This window comes from Sciurus vulgaris (genome assembly GCF_902686455.1).
Source record: "Sciurus vulgaris genome assembly, chromosome: 6".
Classification (NCBI taxonomy): domain Eukaryota; kingdom Metazoa; phylum Chordata; class Mammalia; order Rodentia; family Sciuridae; genus Sciurus; species Sciurus vulgaris.
In genome coordinates, this window is record NC_136466.1 from 129763458 (window position 1) to 129783125 (window position 19668).

A 19668-nucleotide genomic window follows, 5' to 3' on the forward strand; every position below is an offset into this window, starting at 1 on the left:
TCAGAATTGATTTATTGAAGCTGAGCAAAACTTCAGCTCCCTGAATGAAAGGAAGTTAAAAAAAAAAATCAGATTTTCAAAGACCTGACAGAAAGAAACTGTAAACAGCCCCAAATTTCTTTTCCCCATGAGAGAGGCAGTGCCATATAATCCTTAAAGTTGCTATTTTGTAGGGAAATTGAAGACAGAAGCCTTCAGGAGTCCTGCATTTTACCATATGAAACTTTTTTTTTTTTTTTTACCTTCCACAAAACAGCAACCAGGGCCAACAGCAAAAGGATTCCAGCAATTACACTTCCTACTATAACTCCTGTGGGTACTTCAGCTTTCTCGTCAGGTTTCGTTATCATAAGGGGGATCTGTAAATACACATTCACAATTGAGTAACCAGTTTTAGCACTGATGGTCTAGTTCAGTTCTGTAATCCTCAGCTCTAGAAGTGATACAACTGCTCAGGATGAAATTCCTTAAGCAGTGTGCAGAACAATTTTTAGAGGAAAAATCTACAAAATCCAAATTTTCTAGTTTCTCCTTTTTGGTTGCGTCAGTATTTTATGGCTATGTGTGACAATCTCGGATGTCCTAATGATTTATGAAATCGGAACTGCAGTTTCTGGCACATGTTCTCACCAAATGAAAGCAGCCTTGGGCAGGGGAGTCAGAGAACAATCCATGTTGTTACCAGTTTTCTAAACTAATTGATTTCTCTTAAATGTCATTCAAGGTTGATGTCAGTTGTTGGAAGAGTAGAAATAATACCTCAGGGCTCAAGTGACCTTGCAGTGATGAAATTATCCTTGAGGCCTTTATGAATCTTTATGCCCACTTTCCTGGCAATCTTTGTCACACTGGACGGGAATAGCTGTCCTAAGAGTTTTAATAGTAACACTTCAAACTCTTCTTCCTTTTAATGCCTTTAATGGTTGAAAGAATCAGTGATTTCCTTCACAAAAATATTCTTAGCTATATTTTAGAGCAAAACAAGAAGGTATTATCTATTTGACAGTGTTACGTTGTGGTGGCAGATGAGCTGCTGCTTGTCATGCAGCGTAGGGGTTGGGCTAAAGTGGAAACTGGCCTTGGTGACTGTATTTCTCCTCCTTTGTGTCTTCAAAAACTAAAACAAGGATTTTTGTTTTCACAAATTTATGAATAAAGTAACTATAAGTTCATATAGTACATAGCATAATGGCAGTCATACGCCTACTTCTCTATTCCAGAGTTCCCTAACCCGGGGTTCATGGATCTCTATTGACCCATGAATACAAAACTGTGTGTATTAGATTTTTATGTGGCCTGGAATTCAAATAAAAATAATAGTCACTTATTTACCTAGAGGAATGTGTCAATTTATTATTTGGGTTTAAAACATCATTCAAAAAATTACCCCATTATTGTTTGGATTCAAAAAAACTGTCAGAGACACAAGTAAAAGTTTACCTCTGTTATTTATTAGTGCTGCTGAGAGAAAATCAAGAAAGGAGAAACTAATAGGTTCATGAAAGTCATTAATTTGAATTTTCGATTAATATGCTTAAGATTGCTTTCTAAAAAATAAAGACTTCAGCAGAATTTTACATATTGTTTGAACACTGCATTTTTCTAATGTGAACTTTTAAGAAAAATCTATAGCACTTTTTCCCTAAGCTAAGTTCATAGCAGTTTGAATTTGAAGTCTGCATTTCCTTTGGCTCTGTTTCTAATTTTCCATGCCCAGCCTCTCAAAAGAGGGTGTGGGCTTTCACTGAAGTTCCTAAGTCAGTGGCAAAAAAGCATCCTCTATTGTGTGGAATCATTTCCGCTGGGACAAGAGTGGGGCAGTAATGCTGTGAGCTCTATCTCAGCCATTGAGAGGCCCAGAGTTCATGGGCCATTCGTTTTTAACCACATCTGTGGGCTGGAGCAATGGACCCAAGCCAGCTGTCCAGCTGCCTTGGGGGCAGAGTTGTGAACTGACTTCCAACTCCTAACAAAAGCCTTGGGAAGAAAATGCTCAGGGTTCTGCCAGAAGATTAGCTGGGCATGAAAATCTTGCCATATCTAAAAATGGCATATGCTAACCAGGGTCTCAGTACAGAAGAGAGTCATCCATGCCAGCTCTTGGAAAAGAGAACCTTTGTTTTCTGTGAAAATGCATTTCTCTGAAGAATCACTTTTATCAAGGGGAGCATTTATAGTTTTCTAGAATGTAAGACCATGAATGGACATGCCACACAATGACAGTGTCTGGATGTATTAAATACCATGTTAAAAAATACTTTAATAAATACCTTGTTTAGTAGATCTGCTTCAGCAGTTCTCTATAAAAAGTATTCTAAAATACAATTTATGATTTAAAGAACCATGACGAGGATTTTATGACCTAAGGTCTAGATGGTTTTGTGTAAACGCAGAAGAAAGGAAAACTGGTGGTGCTAATGACAGCATGGTATCCCAAACAAGACGAGCACCTATATTGTGCCTTTCTCTGGATCATCACTTCTAGGAAAGTCACCTTTGCCAACATGGGCACCTGGAGGAAGAAATGTATATCTCTGAACTTCGGTAACACCTTTGCCAAAGCTCAACATAATAAACATCAGACTCTCAGGGTTTCAGTAAGATACACCCATATGCATGTGAATAAGAAGAATGACTATTCTGCATTTTTAGAAATAGGTTGCCAATTCTGGGGAGGGGTGTGGTGCACGTACCGTGACAGTGTTTTCTTCAATCACATATATCTGAGGGTTATGGGTGTCAATTTCTGCAACTGCTGTCAGCTGTACTGTCTGAAAAGTTGACTGGAAAATAGAAAAAAGAAAATATTTTATTCTAGCAGCAGTAAATGCAGAGAACTCAGCACTTTTATTATTTGTTTATTTGCTGGTGGAAAGTGACAAGAGCAAACGCTTGAACGGGTCATATGTAACAGGATTGCCCATCAGGAGTAGCTAGGCAACTTTGAAAACATTAGATGACTGGGCCCTGTCAGCACAAATTAAACCCAATCATGGGGGGTAAGGGTCCAGGCATGAGCCAGTTAAAACATCTCCCTTTGTGATTTGAATTTGAAAATGATTGAAAAGCAAGGGTTTAAAATAAATGTTTTTAATTGGTAAGGAAAAGAGTTAAGATTTTTTTAAAAATTTAATGAAGCTTGAGATATGAGAGAAAATTGCAAGTAGTATTTTTATGTATGGACCTGAGTGAGTAATATAATGGAATGAAAAGCCAACATTTAACAAAAGAAGAGATTTTCTTTCTGGGCACACATGTAAAATAATGCTACTTAAAAGTACACTTGAACTTAGTCATGCATATCAGCAGCCCCTAACTTGACCCTTTTGGCATGTTATGTAATGTAAGGAAAAATTTTAGGTTTCCCAATCTAAGTGTTTCTATGAAATAATACTGGATATTAGGTAGGCATATAGGAAGGATGTATATTTTATGCTCATGTTACTAGAAACCTCCTTATATGAAATAACTTTACATTCATTCCCCAATCTAGTTACGTGAAAGAAATATATTCTTCAATAGAAACATTATCGGTGTGTTCTCATTCTAATGCAAAATTTGCGCCTGATGCTTAATGTAAAATAGAATACAACGTTCAGATTTTAGAGCTATTTTCACATGCTCTGGCTACTAGGACTCAGTTTTTTTTTTTTTTTTTTTTTTTTTTCTGGTTACCAGGGCACAAGATTCAACATACTCCATGAGGTAATCTGCTAAACTATATCTAGGAGCCAGAGAGAGGGACTGTAATTCCAAAAAGTGAGCAATTTATTTCCTTTCCACTGGCTCAGTCTCTGGTTCTTCTTAATTTTCTCAAGATGGAAGATTTCATCAGAAATTAACCCTGATCCCTGATCTCTTAAAACATATGGTACAGGGGAAACATTAAGAATATTGATAATGGTTTAAATATTTTTTAAAAAGTAGCTTTGAATACTAGTTGAACAGTCCTTGTGAAGAAGAAATAATTTTTCTTATAACGCTGAGATATCTGCATTCTCAAAGAAGGCCCCTCTTATGGGAACACAATATCCTGGAAAGGTAACAAGTACAGGCAGGCACAACTGCACCTCTGGGAGAGGGAAGCAGCACACCTGCCAGCATGCATCAAGGCCTTTCCTTACAGTGGCAGCCGTGCTCCCATCAGCTTGCAAGCCTGAGCAACCACTTCATGACAAATTACTTGACACGTAAAGTTGACTTGCACCACATCCGAAAAAAAAAAGGTGGCAACAGAAGACAGTGCATAAATGTGATCTAATAGAGGAAATGAGCTCTTATTTCAGACTGGATCTCTCAGGTGGCCTGAGAGACATCCACTTTGCTGTTGAAATAGCTGGAAACATGATAGAAGATAAATGCTTGACCTTTCATGAAGGAGGGAGACAGTGGGGCTTGACAGGATACCTATCCAGGGGATTTTCTCAGTTCAACATCATAAGCATGTTGCAAAAGAATAAATAATACACTTTCTAAAAAGTTTGCTCCCAGAAATTGAACTACTGTTTCTGAAAACTATGGGGAAGGTACTAAAAAAAGTTATTGTTAAAATGGTGTAGCTTTAAATGAACTCAAGACAAACCAAACTCTTTTTACAGAGCTGGCGTGACTGCGTCTTGATGTCCAAAAGTCAGTTTTCCTTCCCAGTTGGCAAAATTTCCTATGAAAACATTTGTTCCTCAAATCCAAGGAGCCAAGGACCTACGGGTAGAACTGAGCCCCAAACTGCTGCAGCTAGAGGGTGTGCAGCTAACAGCTTGTGTCGCATCACAGAGGACTTAAAACTATCCTGAGGGCTTCGAAGCAAATGCAAATAACAAGAAAACACAGAAGAGCAAGCAAAAAGAAAACTTAACTCCTCATTTCCCAACTGTCCCAATTCTGTATTTTTTGTAACTTTTCAGTGCTCCTTTTTATATTATGTCTCTGTACAAAAATATTTTGATTCCAGAGACAAGTTAGAAGAAGCTCAGTTGTCTGATCTTGCACAAAACTCCACATCAGGAAGTGGGAATTATTGAAGAGATGATGATGTGGTGCAAAACAGAGAGTGGAGTCTGGTTGGAAGTATTTTGGGAACTGATTTATTTGTTTAAAAAAAAAATACAGTGAGGACCACACAGGCCCCCAGGTGGTTTCATACTAATTTATATTTTGCCAACTCAGTTGGAGCCACTGTTGGCAAAAGGAAGGACTAGCCACTCCAGTCAGATTCAAGGAGGCCTGTCCATACGTATACTCTCATGCCGGATTGAAATTCTGGCTACCCCAAACCATGCTGGAACACTGCTAGGTAGACTCACACCTGACTTAGGGGGAACTGAGACTGACCTGAGGCCCATTCTTTGAATTTTTCATGGATATCGAAATGACTTAAAAAGTTGTGTGGACACTGGGCTCTCTCATCAGAGGAAGGGTCAAATAGGAGAGCAGATATTACTTGCTCTAATATGGGAAGACAGATCCTTATGCTGGATTCATCTGTGGATGTTTTGAGATCAATTAGTTGAGAGCTGAAGGAGAGAGAGAGAGAGAAAGAGAGAGAGAGAGACAAACATGCATCTCGACAGAGGTGTGGTGGAAGAGACTGGGAAGATGGAAATATAGGGACACAGGAGGAGGGAGACAAAGCATATGCTATATGTAGCCAAGGCAACAAGACATCAATCATTCCTGTAGGTGTCACAGGTAGGCATGGAGTCCACAAAGCAGAACATTACATGAGCTCCCAGATTATTCTGAGGCACAACCAGATTGGGTGAGCACTGGAAAGGTATGAAACCGTACTTCCTTTAAGAGTAAAATGGCTGCCATTAACCTGAATAAGCCTAAGAGCTCCTTGACAATGAAGCCTATGTTGCCTTGCTATTTATTAACCCAGTGGGTAATTTTGATACTTACTGCTGCAAAAGTCCTGTTCCAAATTCTGGTAGACACATTAATGAAATATTCTCCTTTCATGTGAAGGTCTTTCAGCCAGCAGGTGACATTACTACAGGAGGCAGTTCTGCAGTTCTTTCAGGTTGGAGTCAATAGCAAAAGAAAAGAGAGGGTGAGTATAGGTGTAAAACAATAATTGCCAAAACTTTTTAAAGATGATAAAACCCAGTGCTGGGAAGGATCTAGAGAAATAGGCAATCTCATAAGCTTTTAGTGCCTGGAACTCTTCTTCTAGGGATTTTTGTACTAGGTCTCAAAATGTAAAAATTGCACACCCTTTGCCCAGCCATTTCCTATCTGTATAGATAGCCTCAGGAGATAAGCAAAAGCATGTGGAACAAAGTCCACCAACCCTATCATACTGCTAGATCTGAGAGTTAAAACAAAAAACAGTAATCAATTCATGTTTATCAATAAAGTACTAGCTAAGTAAATTATTGAGCATAAACAATATTCAGTATAATTTAGTTATTAAACGTAATAATAAAAATAAATTTTTTGGATTTTTTAAGTTTGAAAGAATTGAATTTTTTTAATTTGAAAGAATCAGTGATTGTCAAGGGTTGAGAGGGAGGGAAGAATACAGAGCCCCGAGGATGTTTTGGGTAGTGAAACTCTTCTGCATGATACTGTAATCGTGGATACATGTCTTTAGATGTTTGTCAAAATCCATAGCGTGTATTTTGACAATGCCAACAATGAACCCTATTGTGAAGTATGGGATTTGGGGTGATAGCGATGAGTCAATACAGGTTCACTGATTGTAACAAATATACCACTTTGGTTCGGGATTCCGATGGTGGAGGAGGCCATGAGAATGTGGGGTTGGTGGTATATGGGGAATTTCAGGAGATTTCACTCAGTTATGCTGTGAGTCTTAAACTACCTTAAAACATATATTTAAAAAACAGTTATGAGAGGGTTGTGGATGTAGCTCCATGGTAGAGCACTTGACTAGCATGCACGAGGCTCCACACACACACACAGACAAACTGTTATAACATATTGGTATATGCCAAAGGTCAAAAGGTAGCAATGCCCATTTAAGTAACAACATACATAAATCTGTATGTGGACTAATGCACATTAAGAGACACAATTTCATACTCCTATTTCCCCATATCTCCCAGCTGTCACAAGATAAAACAACTGCAATAAAAGTAAACCAGGAGAATTTCAATATTATTCAGAGTGGAGAGATGCGATTTGTTCAGGGCTTATTTTTCACTAAATGTTTATTTATTTGAATGCTTAATGTATGCCAAGCACCATTCTAGACTAATCTCTTTCCAAAAGATAAGGGCATAGCTTGGGAGCAGAAGATAAAATTTTGAAAAACAAAGTGGGTAGCTACTTAGAGACTCAACGGAAGACATCAGTGCCTATGAGGAAGGGGATCAAGGGCTCCAACTATAGAGGACATGCCCAGCTCTCTTGCAGCTCTTTGCAACTTTCCCAACGTACATGGCACAGAGACACAGTGGTCACAAGCATCCTTTTGATGTCAGGAGCTCTGAATATGCATTCTGTAAGCAATGGCATAAGTAATAATTCCAATAACCTCGCTTTGAGAAAGGACTTTCTAAACCCCAACTCTTACAAGCCATCAAAGGCAAAATGAGGAAAGTCTAAGAAGTGAACTGGTGGAGAAGGGCAGTGTCTTGATGCAGGCAAAGCAAACACTGAATCACTGCAGGAAACTCCACTTGGGCCCCTGTCCTCACCAACTCTTTCATGTGCCGAAAATTTTCACTCTTGAAGGACACAGAAGAAGAAGTTTGTCCTAGTTTCAGAGGATTGATTTCTGCTTTACAGCTGATGTCACCAGCCTACGAGGAAGAATATCAAATCAGATTTGGAAGCAAAATGGTCGATGAGGTTCCTTTCGACACGTTTGGATGTCCTGCTATCCATCACAGGTGAGGGCGGGCTGCTAGGCTCCTTTCAACCGTGCTTGCCTGGTCGAACTTCTTGTGGCCACTAAGGTAAACCACGGTATTCAAATCCTCTGAGGTGACTTAATGTGGGCCAGGTTCTTATAGCCTGTCTGGTTTAGAGGTGGTTTGTTCCCCAAAATTCATGTATCAGAAGCTTGTTCCCTGGGGTGGCAGTGTTCAGAGAGGATAAGACCTACAGGAGTTGGGACCCAGCAGGAGGCCCTTAGGTTATATGGGGTTATATCCTTAGAAGGGATTGTGGAACTCTAGTACCTCTCTAGTTTTCTATTTGGCAATGTTCTCCCCACCTCTCTCTCTGCCTCCTACCATCCATCATGAGGTCCTCCCCAGAGCTGAATGGTGCTGGTGTCATACACTTGAATCTCCAGAACTGTGGGTTCAATAAACCTCTTCTCTTTATAAAGCTACCTAGTCTCAGGCATTTGGTTGTAGTAATACCAAATGGGGGTAATACATAGCTCATATAAGCTCATATATGATGAGATAAATTTGTAATATAAATACATTGCATATGATTTAATTCAGGGTTATTTTCTGTGGAACATTTTAGATTTTTATTTTCTATAGTCTCCCATGCACAGTATAGGAAGAACAGTACTATAAAACCTGCTAAGTGCCTGGACTAAAGGACAGCCAATGTCAAGGTGTTTTCCTAGAGCAGTGCCTCTTGGCCCAGACTACATGGTAGAACCACTGGAGAACTTTCAGAGAAAATAACAATAATGTTAGAGAGCTGTCTTTATAGATTCTATATAACTGCCTGAGCATTACTCATCTTTAAAAAGTGACTGGGCTGATTAAAATGAATAGCTAAAGCTATTATTGGGTCAAGTCCAGGCTGGTAGCTTGAATACAGATAGTAGCTATGTCTGTGAAGGAGCTACTAACCTGCTATGCTACTACAGTAGATTCAACCTTTCCCTCCCCAGTCTTCTCTCCTAACAGGGCCCTGATAGACTCAAATCTTCATCTGGCCAAAAGAGGGGTTTTGGAATAATTTCTGCCATCTGCAAATACCTAGACTCAGACATTTGTCTTCTTATAACAATATTCTGTTTCTAATATGAAATTAACTGTTAGCTAATTGGCACCTGGGGTGCATAGGGGTTATTCTCTGTTTCTCATCTACAAAATGTCAGACAGTTGCCCCAAACTCATGGGTTACTTCCATCTTAAAAGTGCACATTTTTATAGGCTGTATTGTGGTTCTTACCTGGTCTGTGTGTACCCCAGTCAGGTATATCAGTGGATTCTTTTCTTTGGTGTATTGAGGGATGTGGATGATTACAGTTGCCATGCTCACAGGAACACTTCCTGTTGTTACCTACATAGGGAAGAAAACACTCCTGAATCACATGATTCAAGGACACAAGGGAGATTATCAATAAGCTCCGTGTTGATGGAGGACAACCACAACATAGTAACCAACTGCAACTGACTAGCAGAATCTCAGGCAAGGAAACTCCTCCTTCTGCTTCAGTTTTCTCATATGTCAAATAAAGATAATTAGAAACACAACGGGTGTGCGCTAGTATACCATCTGTTCTCACCGGTGGGGTTTCTGTTCCAAGTGGTCAGTGCTTATGTCCTTATGTTCTTAAAAATTTTAAACAACATCTCTAGGAATAATAACAGTACCAACCACATAATTATCTGGAAATTAGAGATGGTAACATGTATATTTAAAACACTTGATACTGTGATACTCAGTACACTACCTATGAATGTTATTTTATTTTTACTATGAACTGATTAAATGTCCTATTAAATAATGTGGCTACCAACTACCATTCACATTTTATAAATTTCAGTATATGGATAACAAATCAAGATTCTCTTATAGGTTGTTTTTAAAAGTCACAAAACTTCAGATTTGCAGCAGTATCAGGGACTAGTAGGAAATGTACAAAAAATAAAATGGTACTGACTTAGAGTGGAGGATGGATTCTTTTCCACTATCCAAAGTTTCTCTAATGTGATAACATTATTATGAAATTTATTCACAACTAATTCCTCTTCGTAAGACTGATCACAGTCTGAGGAATAGTAATTGCTTGTTCATTGAACAAGAATTTAATTAAAATGTTTAATTAAAAATGTTTTTAGATACTACTAAGTATGATTGCACAAAAACACATAAACACAAATGGACTCCAAGAATAAACTGGCAAAATCATTGTATTACAAGGATGTTTTCCATAGTCATACTGTTACAGTAATATTCTATTGGTTTCCATTGAACATTTGCCTTGAAGATATATCATTATCCCTCACCAGGACATATAACTAAACACAAAGACTTGTTGTTTACTAACCTGTTGTTTATTCCAGTAGCCCTCAAAGTGTATAGTACCTGGACCAACAGCATCAGCCTCACCTGGGAACTTGTCAAAAATGCACATTTTTTAGGCCAACCCCAGACTTACTGACTCAGAAACTCTGGGAATGAAGCCTGTTTTAACAAGCCCTCCAGGTGAATTTAATGCATGCTCAAGTTTGAGAACCAGTGGTGTATTTCACTTCATTTCCTTTTCTTCTCTTCCAAGACTCATCCCCACCACCCCATGCTTTTTCCTGATTTGCCATCCTTATGACAGGCTTACCAACCTTAAGAGAGAAGACAAATTTTGGACCAATATCTTCAAAATTGTGCACAATAGAAGGAACATTCACATCCGAGGAAACTTCATAGAAATTTATGTTGGTGGATCTAGTGAATGACATTATAAGGTCAGTCTTTTTTAGTTTTGTCATTGTCTTGATACATTATAGTTCTTCCAAGTATTTTGTAGCTTATAAGTAAAAGAGTTTACTTTTAGTTAAAAAAGCAGTAAATGATTATTCCACATTCAGATTGATAGCATTTGCTTCAATGAGATAGAACATGGAAAACTTGTCTTTCTGGATCTGACTGGAGACTGGAAAGAGCTGAAGGTGGGAGAGAATAGAAGGAGGTTGCATAAAGGATACAGCCTGGCCTTGACCCAAAACACAACAGAGAGAAGAAACAATTTCTAGTGTTCTGCAGCACAGTGGGGTGGCTATAGTCCACAATAATTCTTATATATTTTGTGAATAACTAGAAGAAAGGAGGTAAAAACCTCCAAAGATTAAGTAATGATAAGGATGAACAAACACTAATTACCCTGACTTGATCAGTAAACAAAACATATGTGTATTGAAATATACCATACCCCATAAATACAATTATTTCATGTCAATCAAAAACTTAAAAAAAAAAAAATTGAAGGAGGTAGAAATGCCAATCATCCCTGATTTTATTACATATAGTATACATGTGTTGAATCATCACCCTGTATTCCATAAATACATACAATTATAATTGCAATAAAATTTCTGAAGTTATTAATGATAACAAATGCTTATGATCTTATGGTGTATTTCTAAAACTAAAACAAATTCCTTTAAAAAAAATTGTCCCTTCATGGTCTTTCTGCTGAGATTCTGTTACATGTTTATCATCTGTCAAGTTTCTAAAGTAAGTACACAAGTTTTACTTTAAAACTGATCATTGAACTGTTCTCAAGATTGCTGTTAAGTTGACTGGTATGTTAACATATGTTAATATAATCCTCGTTGATTGCATGAATGTCTTTACAAGCCAGGGGTTTTTCATTTGGATGGCTGGAGTACAGTAATGGGGTATTGGGTATTAGCTCCTGCATTATTCATTACTGGAAGCCTATGAAACAGGACATAAATTTTCTTTATTAATCCTTCTTCCTATTCATCTCTAGTTCTAAGTCAACTCTAATGGTTTGGGTCTAAATTAGGGTGGATCAAATCTATTTCCACCGGTAGTGGAATCACCTTCAAGATCGATGACCCAGAGGTTTTATTAGACTAGCCTAGAGGTATTGGACTGATCTTGACCTTTTTGCTTAGGATTGCCAACTGACATCTGCAAGCACAGTGGAGTCTAGGTCAGAGGAAACCCAAGGGAGCACTCAGACTGGAATGAACCTGGACAGCTCCCATCTTCTTGCTTATTTCTGGGACTCTAAGGGTGGCTTCCAGCCGAGGCAGCTTCTTCAGGTTGTGGAGTATGAAGGAGCAGGTGGCAGGAGAAGGAGTCTGGAAAGCACTATGCACATCTTCTCCCTTTGTTTCTAATGGACAGTTTATCTTAATTACAAGATGTTGATTCTATTTTCTAAAAACAAAAATTGGACTGAATATTTTCTGAGACAGAATTTTCAATTTCTCTACTGAAAGTTTTTCTTTTTTTATGCCTTAGAAAAGCTTTTCCAAAAATCTCAAAAGGAAAATATGTCATAGGGAGATTTAAATACATGTGGTATTTGTCAAGGTTATATATATGAGGGGAAACAATGATTTGTCAGCCTGACATGGAAAATGGGAAAACTGACTAGGATTTGGAAGAGAAAGCCTGGCTTTGTGTGCATGGATTATTCTCTTTGGTTTCTCGAAGATATTTGTGTGAGCTCCCAACTAGGGCCAATTTCTAAATTGATTAATATGCTAAGTTTTTTGAATTTTAAAGAGATCTTACACTTGTCCATTCATTACTTGTTTTCTCTAAGTTACTTAAGTGGTGATTAATATATTTATAGCAGCAGTTAGCTATATCCAGGGGGATCTTGTTCCAAAAATAATTCTACTGTCACTATCTATTTTCATCCATCATATTTATACAATATAACTGTATATTTAAACAGTATTAAAGTGACTTCTATCTTCTGGATGTAGACAAACAAACTCTACCTGGAAGATATTCCAAATTACACCTGAGTCTCCTACAGAGTGCCACCAGGGAGCTGGGGAAGGTGTACCTCACATTTCATTGTGTAGCTTCCTGTAATATTTAGATTTTTCTATGAACATTTTATGTTTTTATTTTGAGAAAACATCTGGAGAATTATTTGTGTGTCATAGGATTAGGATCCACTTTAACTTTTGTTCTTTATAATTCTCCGTATTACACTTTTAACTATACATTTATTGGAATCCAAATCATCAACATAAAAATACATAGATAACTAAGATGTCAATTAAATAAAAGTGAAGTCCCATTTCAATCATATCTATTTCCTGTTAAAATATCTGAAAAAAATTGGCCATGGATAGAATGGAATGACCAAAAGACTTTATTAGCAATAAGTGTTTAGGAGAAGAAAGAATCAATGTAGGGGAGAAGATAAAAATTCAGATAATGTGCTAATACTTATCTCTGTGGCTGCATTTGTCTTCAATAACTTATTTTAGGAACTGGGGAGTCTTTGAAATCTGTAGTTACTGATTAATTCTTCAGGGATGGATGACTTGGACTGAATTTAGTTTCTACTTGTGCATTTGCAATTCACTTGATACAGAAGCATTCTTTTCATCTTTGTTCAAGCATCTCAAGCTCCAGACAGGATGACACATTTTCCTTTTTGTTTTTGCTTAGTGATTTATTAGATAATTTGCATAATCCATGCTTTTAGGGGCCTAGGTGATGAGCTAGAGAAACAGTTGCCACTGAACTTCTTGGGGAAACACTGCTGAATGTTTTTCAGGGGTGTTTGGTCTGTGCTTCACTGGGGAGAGGACTCTGATTGCAGACTTAGAGGTGGGCATCCCTCTGGCTCATGCACCTAAAACACTGGTTCCATGATCCAGACTCATTATGAGTGTGAGTTAAAGCACTATCAACCTATTAGTACCTGTGGGATTTGTGGATTACTTTCCAAGACACCTGTCCCTCTGAATAATTCAAGATAGTAATAACATTTAACTACTGCTCTCAGGTTTACTTGCTTTGGGAAGGCAAGAAAAGGAATAAAGTATTTCTTCATGGATGGTTTCCTTTGGAAAATCCCTCATTTCCTCCTGGTTGGAAGAAAACCCTAATCTGTTTTGTCAGGAATTTTCCACTCAGAAGCTGGACTTGGTCTAGTTTCCATTTCTGACTCTGTCGTGATCTCCCACGTGCAAAGCATGGGTTTGGGGGCTTCAGTGTTCAAGAGTGGGGATGTGGCTTGACTTCTCATGAGCACATTAAGAAGTAGGCAGTAAGAAGAAACTTTTGGCAGCTCTTAGGGCTCTAAGGAGTCTGTTTCAACACCTTGGCAAGATTTGTAGCTCCTCTGAGGGCCTGCAGGGGAGTTTCTCTGTGGCATGTGGCAAAAGCATTTGTCCTCTACCTTCCTGTTCTGTTCTGAGTCAATAAACCCAAAGAGTCACTTAAAGTTTTCCTAGGCACCAATTTTTCTGTGGAATTCTCTTTTTGTTGAAAGGGAGAGAAAATTTTTTTAGTTAAGACTGAGCATACAGACAGCTTCTCTAGTCATGAGCTAAGTGTGTTAAAAACCGGGGGGTGTCAATGGTAAAAGGTTATCCACCCATACACTCTTACATACCTGGTTAAGTGAATTTCAGCATCGTACAGGAGAGGGATTTTGAGGTTGACTGAATTATCTGCAGTGTTTGCTTCCTGGCTTTCACTATTAAAATAAACATGAGGAAATCACTCAAAGAGAACTCTTATAGAAACCATTCATCTCCAATTCATTATGTTTTACCTTAAGGCTTGGAAACTTATAGATGCCTGATTCCGAAGGTTTTGAAGATTAAAGTCGAAGTTAATAGTAAAAGTCACCTGTACACCAAATTAAAATTAATCAATTATGATGCTTTATACACAGGAAAAAAATGTTCCTCATAAAAATAAACTCATTGCAGTTTGACTCTGAATTTTATACACCTTAAATCTTTAAATTTGGAGAATACTTTTAGTTCACCTTGCTTTAACCTGCTTGCTTTAGAATTGGGAGAGCTTAAATTTCGACTGACATATAAGTTATCCACTTCATATACTTGTGTGAATTGCAAATCTTTATGTAAATACAAAGCTTGCTTACAGATAACAGGTCATCTCTGTGACTCTGTCTACAATGCTTTGACCAATATTGATCAACTTTCAATATAGTGTGTACTTTTGGAAATAAATTACACTTAGAAAATGTCTCATTTATTAATAATTTAAGGAAAAAAATCAGCTATTAAGAAACTTTTCTAAGTATCCAGTCTGGTTATTTTGTGATGCTTATCAAATGATAATATCTAATCAAGAAGATGTTATGTTGGTAAATTGACATGAGTGCTTAGGTGTGGTTAGAATGGATTTGAGGATGACATGCAAATTGTACCTGTTGTTCCCGCTTTAAAGCAGGGTAGCCCACATCACAGGAAAGATACTTCTGAGATGAACCAACTTCACACGTTACTTCTGTTCCATCAGCCTGAACAAGACCAGGTGAATAATAATAATTAATTACTTGATAATGTATATGTGTGGACATATACATTGAAAAATGTATAGGTACATTTTAGCAGTAAGATTGGTTTACATGCATATAGATTAGTGTCACCAAAGACTTAAAATCTTGTACTCTGGCAAATAGCTGATATACTATTTTTACTGCTGACTCTAAAGATATACCTGACAAGATTAAAAAATAGATTTTCCCTCTGAGAAGGAAATCAGTTATTATATTTTGGAAGCACAAAAGGCTTTAACCCAATATTCAGAAATCTGTAGTTATACTTTTCTCTTAATATTTTTGAAATTTGTATTTTCAAGAGAAAAAATATTTGTGTTGGTGTTTATCCATATTTTAAGTAACTTAAATATTCTTTGTTTGGTTTATCTCATTTCATTTTCTCTTTAAAATAAGATGTTGCTGTTTGGCATGGAACATTAAACACTAAGGTCAGAATAGGCTAAGAACTCTAAATCTACCGTGAGTTCCCATTAACTTTAAGTGGGATAAACCATTTTTGAAAACTTTTAATCAAGTAGCTCCCTTGAAAAGCAGCTTTTCCTTCTCCCCCCCCCCTTTTTTTTTCTTTTCATGGCTAAGGGGCAGTGCAGGGAGCAAGGGGCCCTCACGGTCAAGTGCAGTCCTGGTTTAGTGATCAGGTTCACTTGATTGCTTGGCTTTGCAGGAATGCATCATCTTGGCAGCAACAAGACTTGGGATTGCAAAGCTCCAGCTAAGCCATGGGACTCAGATGCCTCAGAGCAAGTGCAGGACATCTGTGCAGGACCTCGGCAACCTCATCACACAGATGGCTTGGGAAGAGTTACAGGAGTGTCTGGATACTGCTGCCAAGTCTCGGGGCAAAGGAAAAAGTGACCCAAGCTGCAGAGCAGAGTTGGTCGAGATACAGAGCAAGACATCTATCCTGTGGTTTAACCAGTTAGAAGCCACAGTTCAGGACTGATCAGACCCAGGGGAAAAGTGCTTCTTCAGACTATTCAGAGGATCTGGAAATTTGAGCATAAGGAACACAGTAACCAAAAGCAAGTGGGAAACATGATACGCAGGGTGTTCTCACGTACCGGCATGGAGAATGAAGCAAAAAACAAGTTTTCTGAAAAATTAGCTACAATTCCAGTATTGTAGGCACTTTCCTTTTTGTTTTTCAGTGTTATTGAAAATGTTAACCTTTTATTTTGGTTGTTGACAATAAAAGGCTCATCTCTATTAAAAGTCAAGAGGAGAAAAATAGAAAGAAAACCATTAAAAATAAAAAAGACAAATATTCAAAAACTTCATTTATTTAAGAAATAAACTCTATTTGGAAACAGAAAATTTCTTAGCAATAATAAACTATCTTCATATAAAAATGCTACTGATGAATGAGTAAATGCTATCAGATTTTCTTCTTTGTAGCTTTTAATTGCATGGTAAGAACAAGAACTAACCCAATACCAAGAATTTTGTGTTACTTATGCTCTACTCTTCTGTAGATGATAGAAATTGTAATTTAGTCTTTACTATTTTGAATATTTCTTTTGTAAAAAGAATAGTCTCTGTGAACATTAATTTGAATGAAATAATCAACTGTGTCTTTCATTTACACATTTTATACTGAGCTTTAAAATACAACATACTGAGAAGCTGGCAATTGTTGGACATCTAGAACCAGGTCAGAGATGCAAAGTCCATCATCACCACAGTCTTTATAAAAAGGGATCTGCAAAAAAAAAAAAAAATTACACACACACACACACACACACACACACACACACAGAGTAAACTTGACGTATTATTTAGAAAATTAAAACATTAAACCTTTGTCCTGGGTATCTTTAAACACTACTGCAGTGACCCTGAACCTGTGTTAGCCAAATCTCAATGGAGAAAGGGCACATGGCACTTACACTGAAGACTTTGATGGTGTCAGAATAGGCTTCCAGGGTGGGGCTGGTGCCAGCATTTTCTAGACTGATGTCCACACGCAGATCCAAAGAGTTTACAACATCAGAGGGCTTCTAAATACAGTACACACATCCCACAGAGTCAGTGTGTTAGGACTCAGCAGCTTTAAAGCAAGAAAATGACTACAAATGTGTTTATGATTAAGAATCAGCACTCAATTATGTAGTATATGCTTGTTTTGAATGATCAGGTCCTTGCTTCCTCTTTTCCATCTAACTTCTGCTGTCAGCCTCCACATTACTAAGAAACCTAAGGATTCTTGATTACAGTAAAAATCTTAAGCAGCAATTCTTAGTTGAATTAATCAATAATCTCATTATATATGCATAAGGCACTGTGAACATTTATATGATATGTGCAGTTTTAGTCTTTCAAACACTTCTATATCAGTAGCTAGCTTTTGAGCTAATGGCTATGTCTTTCTCATTCCTATTTCCAAGACTAAGAGTCCCCAGGTGTCCAGTTCAAACCTCTTGAAGGACTTATTATGATCCAGCTCATAGTTTGCTATTAGAGAAGAGACAAGACTTCCTTCCTTGGTCAGGATCTGACCTTTCTCTACAAGACCAGGTAAAGGTGATTCCTATGTCCTAAGTCAAGCTCTTCAGCCTCTGGCCCGAGGTGACTGTTAGAAGCTCTGTTGCTCCTTGTACATGAAGCTGATGCACGTGTCCCTATGAAGTCAGCCCTATACACAAACTCTGCTTTGCCTCGGTATACAGGGTAGAGGATCCGCAGCATTCCTGGATGCTTGGGTCCCTTCTAATTTTGAGGTTTCTTGTCTAATAAAATACGTAAAATGTCAAAACAGGGTTGCAAAACCGACCTAGTAATCCTCTTACAAACCTTTTCCAGTTCTTGTCAGGATTGAATTATATATATATAAATGAAAACAATCCTAAAAATCTAATTTCCCTTCTCCTCAGAAACAATATGTTCATTACTGTTGCGTCTGCTTACTTATTCTCCAGTTCTGAGTCCTTTCTGGGAGCCTGATATGAGGACAGCTTGACTATGAGCTTCCTCAGATGGCAGCAGGCTTGGCATATTGAATGGAATTGTGATATATGGATGTCAAAGAGTAAATAGGACTTTTTGGTTTTCCTTCAAGAAAAACAGACTGGCTATCTTTATTCCCCCATAATACGTGTGTAATTTGAGTCACCGGGAGGCACAGAACAGGAAAGAATGGAAGCCAGTTTTTTTTTTTTTTCCTTCAAAGAATGTATATAATTGGAACTTAACAACAACAAAAAATCCAGGCTTTCACAGACCAGAAACCTTAAAATTAAACAATCAGTTAAACAAGTCAACTGCTCTTCATTCATCTAACCCTGAAGTTGAGGTCTTCCCAACTCTCAGGCTTCGCATTTCTTGAAGCGTGATCTCTTTACCATCCATCCACATTGGGAATATCCATCATGGCCCTTAAACTGGCATGTTCTTTGCCCCTTCAAGCCCAATCTCTGGTGGGGGGACCCAGAATATGGGTTTTATATAAGTTTCCTTGACAATTCTTAATTCTCTAAGAATGGTGTTTAGGATAGAGTACTTAAACAGTTCTTTTTAAAGTGGTTTCCTTAGTAAATTGCACTCTCAAATATTATTATGTGGTTGCTAAGGGGAGATATTTCATGTAGCTTATAAAATAAATTTCCTGTTGGAAATTTTCTCCTGAGAAGCATTTTTTCTACATGGAAAATTTTCAGGAACCCTGAGAACTATATTAATTATGGCACAAGATTAGAACATGTCATTTTTACTTTAATTCATCATCCTTCTATATTAAACCAATAGTGGAACCACAACTGGAATTGTCATTTCAGTAGCTTAAAATGAATAAAATTTTTTCTCAATGGGAAAATATCAAAATAAAATTTGTTGTCAACTGTAAGTTTGCAATGTTAAACATTTAATAAAGTACTGTCTTTGATTTCATTAAGAATAAGTTTGCAATGTTAAACATTTAAGAAAGTAGTCTTTGATTTCTTTAAGAATCTTATTTTTAACCCTCTTAGTTATAATCCCAAATAAAATTTAATGCCACTAATTTATATAATAATAAAATGTGAGCATAAGTATAAGGATAAAGGAAATATACTTCTTGTTCATTGAATTAGATAAGAAAGGCGACAATTAGAAGGGCAAGCATTTTCTAACACAAAGTTTCCATTTTAGACTTTTAGCATTCATTAGTCTTTAAGAGAAAATGGGGTGAAAAAATGTGACCATGAGGCCTCACCTGTATATGAATGATATACTCAGAGCAACTCTGTGCTTGGTTAACTACCATATTCTTCTGCAGGCACCTTTCATTATTTTCTTTAAATAAACCTCTGGAGGTTACTCTGGATGAATATCTGTCTGCATCAAGTGTGATGTTGTACATAATAGCTGTGACAACGATCATAAAGAAATGTTATTATGAATGAATTTCTAAAGAAAACAATCTTGTTTTATTTTGTCTTATTAGACAAAGTCTCTAAGTTCCAGAAAATTAAAAAAAAAAAAAAAAGTAG

At 37.3% G+C, this 19668-nt stretch overlaps 1 protein-coding gene across 1 annotated transcript in view; it reads right to left on the reverse strand.

Annotated features, from left to right (window-relative positions):
- ITGA2 (integrin subunit alpha 2) overlaps window positions 1-19668 on the reverse strand; it is a 96835-nt gene that overhangs the window by 4486 nt on the left and 72681 nt on the right. Inside the window, exons 17-29 of the mRNA XM_079143479.1 lie at window positions 19392-19543; window positions 17092-17202; window positions 16822-16904; window positions 16267-16408; window positions 15071-15163; window positions 14444-14520; window positions 14282-14365; window positions 10506-10608; window positions 9112-9222; window positions 7665-7769; window positions 5902-6015; window positions 2694-2783; window positions 243-359 (exon numbers count right to left, since the gene is read on the reverse strand). Of these exons, the coding sequence (XP_078999605.1) occupies window positions 243-359; window positions 2694-2783; window positions 5902-6015; window positions 7665-7769; window positions 9112-9222; window positions 10506-10608; window positions 14282-14365; window positions 14444-14520; window positions 15071-15163; window positions 16267-16408; window positions 16822-16904; window positions 17092-17202; window positions 19392-19543 (1382 nt within the window). The remainder of the gene's footprint in view (window positions 1-242; window positions 360-2693; window positions 2784-5901; window positions 6016-7664; window positions 7770-9111; window positions 9223-10505; window positions 10609-14281; window positions 14366-14443; window positions 14521-15070; window positions 15164-16266; window positions 16409-16821; window positions 16905-17091; window positions 17203-19391; window positions 19544-19668) is intronic.